Below are 12,435 nucleotides of genomic sequence, written 5' to 3' on the forward strand. Positions count from 1 at the left end.
CCTAGTGACATGTTGATATTTTTGAAGAGCATTTTCGAGCATTTTACTCATACTCATACCTAGGGGCGTTCTACTTGTAATCATTATTCATGCTGTTGTTCTCATATCCATACCAAGGTTTAATTTGACTTGTAGTTATTACAAACGATGTTGTACTCATGATCATATCAAGGGATTTTCTACTTTATTCATTACTCATGTTGTTGTATGCATATTCATACTAAGGGTTAAGTTTACTTGTAGTCATTAATCATGATGTTGTTCTCATAGTCATACCAATGTTTAATTTGACTTGTAGTTGTTACAAATGTTGTTGTACACATGCTCTATCGAGGGGTTTTCTACTTGAAGTCATTACTCATGACGTTGTACTCACACTACAAGTCTGCTACAGATACAATGTAATTTTCACTTCAGTAGCTTCAAACTAGCAACACCTACCTTGAGGCATCGATGTTAGAAACAATAAATGATATAGTATTGTGCGTCTAATTACGGTTCCGAGTGAATGGACTCCATGCCTAAGATTAATAAAGAACCAACAGTAACATATACAGACCTAGACCAATCCTAGTTACTAGTTAAGATTTAAGTTTTGGTTTGATACAGTAGACCTATAGTAGCATACTACTGGTACTAGCCTACCTAACCTAGTAATTATCATGGTCTATATAAACTAGCCTACGTTTGATTAGTATTTCACAACGTGTGGTAAACGAAACATAGCGTATGGCGAGTAGCAGTATAAGATCCCTACTGTCTTTGGAGGAAGGTACAGGTCATTTGGGTTCAACAGAGGTAACACTCTGGAAAGTTTGAAGAAGACTTCATCAGACGTCATAATGAATACAATAGCCGGTAATTATTTGCGTAAGTCAAAGCTCATTTAAGTGTAGGTAGGGAGACATGTAAAACATCAAAAGCACTGTAGCTGGATAAGTTTGTTTCAAGTTGAGACTTCTGATTCGCTTCAAGTCAATAATTGTTTAAGGAGGAATCAAATCCCTGAAAACCTTTCTTCTGAATTAAAGAGTGGTCAGTAATAAGCTTTGGGTTTCAGAATGACATTTTGTGCAAGGGTGCTCATGAAAGCACAGGATCGGTCAGATCTTAAATGATATTGTTGTAATGAAATTGAGAAAGATTTGCACTTATCCTAATTAGTAACTACTTAAAGTGTACACTACGTCAGGACAATATTCCATTGCTCTCAGTATCACGGCATACACCCATGCTCTCACCAAACGTAATTGGTACAGGTTTAATATTCTGTTTAAGATGTCATTTGAATCTAAATTTAACCAGAAATAGTGCACAATATCCGAAACTGCAGTAATTCTCAATTAAAGACCTCAGAGATTAAATTAACATGTAAGACTTCACCTTAACCTTTTACAGTTGGACATTTGGTGCTTCTTAGGACAACAAGCACATTTAGCGCCAGACATGTTCTAACTGTTTGCCTAAATATGATGTTGATAGAAGGTCATTCGAGTTCAACAGTGGTCTGGAAAGTCTGGAAACTTTGTTAGCTTGCATCTGCAATTATTTATAGGATGCATGGCTTTTCTGTTTCACTATTGTCATAGGATTTGACCGTTCCCATTTGAAGTGGATGACAGAGTCTCCACTTTCACAAGTGACTATTATCTGTCACAACATTCAGATGGTTAATACCTTTGCAATGACCACGTTATCTGGTATTATGTTCTGGTATGACTTCAGGACACATTTTCCTTAGTTGCTCTATCAATTACGTGAATCAATATACAGTATACATTTATAAGGTAAGGAATCACTAAGTCTGCTGGCTTTCTTATTCTAATTACTGTCTGTGAGTTAATTTACTCTGCATATGACTAAACTTCAGTAATTGCTTGTAAATTCTGATCATTTAATCCGAATTGCTAAACAAGTCCAACCATGTTTTCCTTACCCTGGATCAATATTCAAGTGCCACGAAGACTCACTCTCAAGAGAAGTGACATCCAGCAAGAGAAGAAAAAAACAACTATGTAATGGTTTTTTCATAATATCCTTGTTTTAAGATTTAATCGTACTGTTTTTAACATTACGTCGTTTTTCTCCCCTCAGGGCGCCGTGGTTAGTTTTGTTCCGGAGGTAATCAGCGATTATGTACAGCTTTCCATGCATCAGGGGTTTCGGAAGTACGCGCTGAAAAAGAAGCAGCAAAAGTCGCAATGATTTGCCAACAAGCCGTTTAATCATGCTTGACTTAAATGATCAGATCAGATCAGGAATATTTCGATCTGAACTAACGACTTGTTTTGTTCTTTTTATGTGGTTGCTTTCTGTTTATGTTTATGTAAGAGAACCTGGATTATTCGGACCACTTGATCTTGGATATCCGTATAAGAAATCTAACCATAATTGTGTTTCTTCATGCAAAGTAGGCTACTAACCGGCTTACATGACCCGATGGCAGCTCACTTTTTATCAAATGTTTCATTCGCACAAAAGTTCGGCCCTCTACTTTAAACAGTCGTGGGGACTTTGAATTCCCTCCCTCGCCACTTTTGAAATGTGCACGCTACTATTTATACTCGAATTACCACCTGGAAGGGAACTATTTATAGGAGTGTAGGAGGAAGTATCATCTTTCACTTCATGTTGTAAAACAATAAGAAACAAATGCTGTATTTTACATTATAACAACTTTGCAACTAGATCTTCTGACTATAATGTGTACAAATCGTCTTTTGAGCTGCTGTCTACACTGCAGTTGATTCAGGATCTTGGGCATATCTGTTGGTGTCGATTGACAATGGTGACGTTATGTTTCGTTCCCAGTGGTCAGGTCCTTTCGTTCATGTTTGATTTTCGCATGTTGATTAATTTTGTAGCTATGTGGCTGATATTATTCAGTTATCAGCGTCTTTGTTCATCAATATTGACCTTGCCTGCAGAGGGAAATATTTCAACTCATCCCGTTTCCCCCATAAGTAGTCTTGAAAACACTCCGCAGTCTTCTGGTCGTTCTCATGTAGCCAGTATACATTTGCAGTCGATGTACCTATTTAAAGTGTAGCAAATCATTTAAGAACTGGCATGTGCTTTTATAACGCATCCTCGAGATAAATTAAATGAGGTAAGCTGAGTTCAATTTCTGCTACGAGTCGCCTGCATTTACAAGGATACAACACACAAGCGCATCAATATTACTACAACACACAGTATTCTCCTGTAATCCTCAGGGTAAATTACAAGACGGATTACACTAAACAAGATTAATCAATGAAAGTCATTAAAATGTAACACGAATGTTATACTTAGTCTACTAATGCAACAGGCGCGCCCATATACGTGCAAAACGGACCCTCAGCCTACGAGTATAAGAGTGGAGGTTCATCAAATACTCCATCAGTTCCCTCATGTCCCATGAACATTAGGGTTGGTGGGAGGGGGGGGGGTTCCGGCGTTGAACAAGCTCTCCTAAGGGCGTCGTATAATAAAAACATCGACCAGTCTCTAAGTAAGACGTGAACTAAACCAGCATCACCTTATAGTAATGCGTGGATATGAATACAAGTAATTTTCTTCTAGAGCTCGTCTCTGTTGCAGATGCATGGCAGCTTGGAGTGTCTCGGTGAACGGTAGAGTTGCTTGCTAAGTTAGGTGTTTTAAGCAATTTTAGAACAAAGAACAACTGGCAGAAACGAGGGTGGAGTGCACACAAGTCACATCCCCTGGTCTACGCCTGCCCCTCAAACACCCTTCCAGAGAGCAAACCACAACCACGATTTGCCTTCAGCAAACTGTAATCTGTATAAACAGCTAGTCATGCAGTGATTCATATTTCAGGTTAAATAGGGAAGAATAAAGCTTGCTCGGCCAAGGAAATAGCTTCTCCATTACACCCGTTTTATTGTTCTGTTGTAACGAACTACTTTGAAACTATACGTCACAATGTTTTAACATTGTGGTAATTTTTTTCTTGGTGCTGATACACCGTCTTGTCGAGATTCTAGGACGTTGAATTGCAAATGTAATCGAAAAAATGTGAAAATATGGTTGATTTGTATTTACCTGACATAGCAACCATATTGTCACAGAGTTTATAATACAGAATTTATTGTATCAAAAACAAGTGAGAAATTCGACAATAGTTTACTAGAAATATTGACACTACGATCCTTATATACATCAAATTCATCATAGAGAAAACGTAGAAACGAAAAATAGCAAGTACGCGGTAAGTTCCGATTTGTTTAAGTCGTTTTAATGCATTTTAAAGCACAATTTAAGTTTGTGAACAAGATATAGTACTTAAGTTGGTAACACTTATATACAACATAAGTTAACCTAATTAAGTTACAAGTATACTCTGGCTCGTATAGCGAGGCCGGGGTTCAGGGATGTGCACTCTCTTCAGCTCCCTCCCCTCTGTTACGATCATGTGTAAAACTACTTCACAAGTTACTGGATATGGGTATTGTGCTCTTCCTTACATTTTTGGTGACCCTTTAACTCAAAATACCTAGCAACGGGTCTTAGTATCCTACATTTTCATGAAAGCTGCATTTTACGGAAGATTCTAACTTCCACCATTTTGAGCAGTTCGCCTTGTTAGATTTATGAAATAAAACGGCGTTATGTTGCCTTGTATTGGCTCCATTGCCACCCCAAATTTTGGATCATTACGGAAGTGGCAAATGCTGGTAAGTCTAGTTTTGATCTAAAACTGAAGAACATTTTCCAGTAATTTAAATAGACATGATCTTCAGATACTCGAAACTATCGCTTGAATGGTATCATACGTTACAACCAGTTTTGTATAAATGAAAGTATAAACGCAAAATGCAGCTTTTACATGAAGGATATCATGTCCACTACAACTTTCAAAATATTTATTACTTTACTATAAGAAAGTGCTTAATTCGATATTTAGCTCTAGTAATGAATGAATAATTGTTATGTTAGCAAGCATATTGTTAAGTTCACTGCGACATGCGATACATTGAATCCTTGTAATAGTTTGTAATAATAATAACATATTACAAAGCGATGATATTGAAAAGCTCTTGCAGAATGTTTTGCAGTTATTTAATTGATTATATTGTTACTTCTTTTAACGAGAAAAAATATCAAGCACTCTGGAACTTTTGAAAACGACTGAGTTTGTCCTTGAAATATTTGTTAATAATAATTTATTGTCAGTAATGACGAAGTCCCTATTTTGAAATAAAGGCTTTTGTGAAATAATTTTGGTATTGTTATTATAATTTACGGTTAATGTAATTTTTTGATGAGATAAATAACAATCTTAATATAAATAATACAATTTCCACTATACTATGCATGGTAAATTACATTGCGTGATATTCCTCGTCAAATTTGCAGCTAATCGACTGATCTTGTTCGCCCCTGAAAAATTTACTCAATGAAAACGCTCTTACATCCTGTATCAATAATATACGTTTATTAAAAAGAATATTAACCGCGCTGAAAATCTCGATATATTCATAACATTAGAGTAACACACCTTTTTGTATTATCATTACTGGAGATGTGTTTTATTGAAAAGCTACAAAGAGCAGCTCAACATTGTTAGCTACTTGTTATTAATGATAAGACCTTGCCATTAACACGAATAAAATACAGTGTACTGTGATGTTCATCTTTTCACTCTTTTGACACATTTTCTATATATTAGGTCGGAATGCTAAGAGGCGAGAACTATACTGTTTTTTTCAAAAGTAGATCTAACCTCCCTTAAACGTTCCAGATAACTCCGAAGTATTGAAGAGTGCTAAATTAAATCATAACACAACATATTCAAAAGTAAGCTTTATTGTAATGAATACTAGGATAATACCATTTGTAGCGATACTTTATAATTAACTTTATTGGCAGAGGAATGCATACTGCAATATAGAAGCGCAATTTGTTTTATTCTGTAAATATAATACATTTACATTAAAACAAATGATAGAAGGAGCAATTGTTACAGACAAAAATAACTAATGTTTCAAAAGCAGTCCGATCCTCCCATTTAGCATTCTTAATCTTCAAAATATTGAGATGGGCTAAGTTTTTCAAGGAAAATGTTTAAAAAAAAAGAAAAAGCTATATACAGCAGCATTTCTTAAGCCAATGTTATTAATAATAAAATGCGTGTTATGAAAAATGTAACGTCACTGATATTTCCAAATATGTAATTTCTTTGAAAAATCATCACTACTGACGTGGAATCCCAACATGTTCATATTACATAACGTTTTACCTCTGACATTAGAAATTATTACTAAATATTACGTAGCATATAGGTTACAGAATAAAATGGCCAAATAGAAAGCTATGTACAAACACAACTTCTTTATATATATATTGTAATAATTTATATGATGCTGTTATTAACACTGTCTAGTCTTCTGACATTTTGAAGATGATTAATTTTCTTTAAATGTCTAAAGTTACTAAAAGTTCCAAAAGTAAGCGTACAGTATTCTCTTTATCTCTCACTCTGTAAGTTTCGAACCTGTTCCAAAATATCGGAAACTGACACCTTAGATGATGAAATTACAAAACTTAAGGAAATCCTTAGTGGATAAATGGTACGACATATGCTTCTTGAATCTGTATAATGAATGGCAATCATTTGACCATCTACCATATTTAGATAAGAGAGTAAATTTAAACCTTACATATGACTAAACTAAATGGTGTATAAAGCTCCTGGATTGTTATAAAGTGAATAGTTACATCTAATTAGATCTTTTAAAGGATGGATAAGTTGCAGTAAAGGTTGATTTATTAAAAGTTACCGTTACAAAAAGTATCGTAATCCACCACGCATTAATTTTGTAAGCAAAATCACAATCTGCTATTCTGATAAGTAGCTATGCGCACACATTGCCATGTAATTCACAATCCCCATTTTTTCTCCGTTTTTGGGGGTACAGGTGGGAACACTTTACTAGTTAAAAATTATTCGTCGTAGAACAAATGCAGAAAGAATTTAGTTTCCCTGCAGGTCGGAAATTATTTATGCTGTTACTTTTCCATTCACGATATATGAGACTTGAAAAATTACAAATTCTCTTCTGTAATACAAAGATTTTGATTTTCGAGTCACCTTGGCTCTTGACATTCATATTTATATTCTACTGATACCTAAAGATAGATAACAACTCACATAAAACCGAAAGAAAAAAATATAAACGAAAATGCTCTCAAAACACTGATTACATTCACCACATAAACAATAATAATTAAATTCACAGTGATTACTTGTAATTAATTGTCCACAGTTAATTTATCTTATATTGTTAATTCATATATCTATCTACAGGTATAACATTATACGAGGATCCATCTGCAAGTTTTACCAATCGAATGTTCCTTATTTGATCTTTTTAATCAACTTACTATGCATTACAGGGTGAAATTGGAAGCAGTAAGGCCATATAGACCTGCATCAAACTCAATTGGCAGGTTATGTTTAGGAGCACGATATTACAGAAAATATATATCAATTATTTTAGTGACTTGATACCCTCGGTGCATCCCTAAGCCAGTTTCCATTGAAAAATTTGTAATTTTGACGTCTTTCATTATGTTACTGTAACTCAAATTAATCTACAGAATATAGATGAGTGCAAGTTCACAGGAAAGCAGTTCTTATTATTCTCAGCTACTTTGAGACTCATTGAACTAATCATTAGGAGGGTCCAAAATACAACCTTGCTAAGACTGCGCTCCTAACTCTCTATACTTTGATTCACATGAAACGACAAGAGAATTTGAAGATGCTAAGAATGTTCAGACTTGGATGAGAGATAACCCTCAGTGAGATTCATGTGGTCCTGGAGAAATTTCCTGTTGTTTAAGTCGACAATCAAGAACGACCTAAAATACGCAGATCAGAGACACTGTCGGCTAGATTGGCTTCATGTTCTTACCAGGCATGATATTTCAGTCGCCATTTGTAGTTGCTGTTAAGAAAATAAATGCAAATAAACATGTGTCAAAAGATGACATCATTTTTAAAAGATGTTCTAATAGATTCATGTCCCTTATTATGACTATTCAATCTAGGCTGGTAGGTTTTTAGCAACTCATATGTTAGAAAATGAAATGAAATCATCATATATAATTTTTTATATCAATCTCTATGCATTGAAACAACAATGTGCTTGTTTTTACCTTTATATTTAAAGTTAATTTTCTTTTGATATTTTTGTAAGAGCAGGGCGGGGGTCATGATCATTATCAATGTACTTTGTATGTTATTTCTGACAGCAATGATTCTTCGAACTCAGATGTTGCCATCCCTATGAATGCCATGGTGAATTTCATTAGCAGATACTTTCAATAATTTCAGTATAAAAAAAAATTGCAATAGGTTAATGAATGATGAGTGATTGCCCGAATGCTAAACAAGGATTCTCTCAAATTACTGTTACAGATGAATTAAAACAAACTCTATTTGTTTAAAATTCGAATTTCTTACATCATTGAACATTGCAGTCATCGAGTTAATTATATGACATGATAATCTAATAGCAGTTAAATTTGGACATTCCATGAATTTAGAGTCTGAAACTTTTGCAAGTTTAAGTCATTCCAAAATATGGATTTTGATGAACATTGTAACATTACAAGATAACGTTAGTAATATTGCGTGGGCACGTAATACATCACTTCATTTAGAGTTTGTTTCGTTTAGTTTATGGGCAAAAATTGTGAGTGCTGACATACCTGTAGTGATTCCGGAAGGCTTTGACCTATAAGTGAAACAGTAAAATAATAAAATATAAATATTTGGAAAATACCGATTGTGGTAGTATTATTCGTTAATACTATGCAGCATTAGAGACAACAAACTGGCGATGCTGTATATAATAGGATAAACGGAGATATCATGATTAACTCTCGTGATGCATTTACGGAGTACATTTTTCATGACATAGCTTCACTTTTTAATTTCCTTCAGATAAAAAATGATAAATGATAAGAGTTGCACTCAATTTCTTTAAAAAAATGTAGTCCTGATATTAATGAACACCAGAATATTCAAATAAATATGTACAAATAGAATGTTTAGCTGCTTAGTGACAGTGGTGCACAAATAATGCCGTCAATAGGCCCATGTCATTTATTTACACTCAATCTGTATGAATACAACTTACATACATCGAAACGGCAATGGTGCAGGTAAATATTTCTAAACCAAACCCAATCATCTCAATAATTATCGATTACTGGTGAGAACTTGCAAGCCTTCTTCATCTCTACACCCACTCCCAAGCGCACACCCCACACATGCACAGATATTTCCAAGTATAACGAATATTCCATGCTTTACCTCATTTGCATAATCAGCATCCGTTATTTCATCATTTACTTCCAACATCTGTAATTAAAGCATATGAAAATAGACAATGAATATTATGTTCACTAAGGCATTGTTAAAGCATGAAACGTGGGGGCGGGGGGTGATGACATGTTTTGCCGCCTAACAATGAAAATATCGACAAGAAGTGTTGATAAACGAAGCGTGAGTCCAGCGGAGGGGGGGGGGGGAGGGGGGCCAGTTGGGCATGTGTCCGCTGAAACTAGAACGTACACTAGTCGAGGTCCAGGCCCACAGAAATGCTGAGGTTTACGCTACCTTTGTGTTAAAATGGGGCTGAACTTTAACCTGCACTATTTCATATACTGAAATATAGAGTTGTCTACAATCTAGATAGACATCCCAATCTCCTCTCCTACCTACACTACCCCTTCCTTGCGTCTTTCTCTCCTCTCCCTCCCTCTCTTCAGTTGCATACTTAGAATAATTCACACACAGGGGATGATCCTTCCTCGCCGTGCAGGGGATGCTGTCCTGGGAGGGGGGTATATTTTTTTTATGTAAGGTGTTTTACATGCAAACTGGTGCAATCATTGGCTAATCGTTGAACTTTAGATATGTTTAGGAATTCTCATTCTTTAATGAATGTTTCTTCATTTTTCCTGCACTTTGCACAAAATATTGACTTTTAGTAGATAATTTAGATTGGCATATACCACCACAATGATTTACAAAAAATAGTTGAAAGTTCCAACCTTTCGTCTATGGTCACCCCTAACATTCCTGTAAATAATTATACATTTATATTTTGTTTTTATTTATTTATTTGGGGGCTGTGGCATGGGTGGCATGGCAACCTCTGGCTGGTACCCGGGGCGGACTGATCGCTTAGTAAACCGCTGCCTCTATTTTCTCTCGATATTTCCCCCTTAGTTCCTTTAATTTCTTCTTTTCTCTCTCTCTCTCTCTCCTTCTTTCTTCTCTTTCCTTCATTTTGTCGACTGGTGCATAGTTTTGCCGAATGCATCAGTGAATGGGGTGGGTGCTGTCACAACCCCATATCCCTTCTAGTTGCGGCCCTTTGTTCAATGGGTATATTTTTATTCTTGTGTTATTTACTGCAGCCTTGTCTTACCTCACTATACACATACAATTATCAAAGTCGATATATGTAACATTTCAATCTAGGGAGTTTTAATATCAAGGAACAAATTATAATTTAGTCGTCACTATAGTTGTTTTCTTAGGTCATCCGTTCTATACTTTTCTTGCTATCAAAGTGTTTGAGTTATTCTTTTTATTTTCAAATGGGATTGAGAAGCTTTTATGTGAAGAAAAGAGTGAAATTTGTATCTATAATTAGGCTTTATGGAACATTTCTGTTCAACAGCTTTAATGAAGACATGGAAATAGCTAGCTCCTCTATACTTAACTTTACTTGACGCTGGCAGCACTTGTAGCCATTTACTATTTAATTATCATTTACAGGTAACTTGGTTTTGATATTTAAAGTAGAAGACGGGTAAAAATAGGTCGTGACAAATAGGAATTTTCGATGGTTAATCATAATATGTTACAATCTCTTCATTTGGCCTTACTTAAAAATTTATTTCAGGAAATGCCTAGAAATATTATCAACTTCTGGTAATTACATAGATTCAAATGCAAAACTTAGAACATACAGTACTTTAAACTTTTAAAACTGTATTCACTGCCCACTTCTATTCCCAATGACAAGAACAGGGAATTTCAGTAATTTAGAGCGAAATTTTGCTCAGAATATTACATATATGATTCAGTCTGATGTGTGAGCAAAAGGAAGGGTTGGAGAGAGGGCGATAGGAATGTGAAGGAAATCTCAACTAGTTTCGCAAATTATCGCCGGGAAATAAACTTGTTAATCCAATAACCTCACACTCATAGCGAGCAACAGGAATGTGTATCTGCACTCCGTCTGGAAATTTGTAACACTTTAGTGCTGAAGGCAAACTGATGGCAACAACTATAATGCATACTGAAGGATGGAATTAGGCAGAATTTTAGTTCTTTTAAATTGTCCACGACAAATCAAAATTATGCTTGTAACTGAAGTAAACATTTATATGTGATGATAACTCACAAGGTTTACTTACAGGAAAGAATGAATCAGGATCGGTGTACAGAAACCAGCGACCAGACTGAAGATCCATTTGATAACCGCGTTCACCATCTCCGTAAGGATCCCAGAAAACTGTAAAATGGATAGAACAGAAGACCATAAGAGTATATTGTAACTTGATCATGGACAAATGAGAAACTGGAAATTCGCAGTTACCTTTGCGACCTTGACCTCCCCCCCCCCCCCAAAAAAAAACCGACTCACATACATATAATATAGAATATTAGACATTAACAATTACCCTCACATAATGCCAAAGATGTAAATTATACCACCTTTTTATCCGTCCGAACTTGACACATGTCTTAATATATTAAATGGAAACAATTATCAATATTAGGTAGATAATCAATAGCTAATTCATTAAATATTGTGTCAAATCAGAGACACATCGCCAATACAGTTTAAACAGTATTTTGGTGTTTTAAATGTTAAGGTGAAAATGGCCGAATTTGTCATTAAAAGCATTACGGTATATGCCAGGTATATATATTATGGAATTATGTAGTAATATAACACGAGAAAACAAGATAGAATATGATCAAAACAATTGCAATAAAAATTTCTCGTTCACGTTCAAATAATCTTGATCAACAACAGGACACTTTAAAATGTTTTTCCGTATCCTAGGAACCGACCGACTGCTTCACGTCATGGGTAGACATATTCCCCCATTTAACTTTTGTCATACCAAAAAAGAGACCATGTCATACATTTTTTTGGAACTGAAATGTTTACTAAAATTTCCTTCTTGACTCTGAGTTGCAAATTTTGAAAAACAATTTGTTTTATCCAGGGACGACTGCATTATTGGTTATCTTTCTATTTTTTTAAACTCCGTTGAAATGTTCTTACTGCACTGTAAATATTATATTATCTTTTGTAAAATAAGCAACAGAAAAGTTCTATAACTATTTTTGATCTTGTCGATCCTTCTTTTGTGTTATTTATATTAAGTATT

The 12,435-nt window shown here is 34.9% G+C and overlaps 1 protein-coding gene across 10 annotated transcripts in view; it reads right to left on the reverse strand.

Annotated features, from left to right (window-relative positions):
- The window catches only part of LOC139983650 (uncharacterized), a 468,492-nt gene that overhangs the window by 246,470 nt on the left and 209,587 nt on the right, over positions 1-12,435 (reverse strand). For 2 of the 10 annotated variants that reach the window (XM_071997345.1, XM_071997351.1), the window contains exons 10-12: positions 11,449-11,546; positions 9,329-9,376; positions 8,722-8,747 (exon numbers count right to left, since the gene is read on the reverse strand). The exons of 1 other annotated variant lie outside the window; for it this stretch is intronic. In XM_071997345.1, the coding sequence (XP_071853446.1) occupies positions 8,722-8,747; positions 9,329-9,376; positions 11,449-11,546 (172 nt within the window). Of the gene's footprint in view, positions 1-6,891; positions 7,956-8,721; positions 8,748-9,328; positions 9,377-11,448; positions 11,547-12,435 lie in introns of those variants that run through there. 7 more of the 10 variants (XM_071997341.1, XM_071997349.1, XM_071997343.1 and 4 more) reach the window with 5 other exon arrangements.

Source organism: Apostichopus japonicus, chromosome 16 (assembly GCF_037975245.1).
Source record: "Apostichopus japonicus isolate 1M-3 chromosome 16, ASM3797524v1, whole genome shotgun sequence".
Taxonomy (NCBI): Eukaryota; Metazoa; Echinodermata; class Holothuroidea; order Aspidochirotida; family Stichopodidae; genus Apostichopus; species Apostichopus japonicus.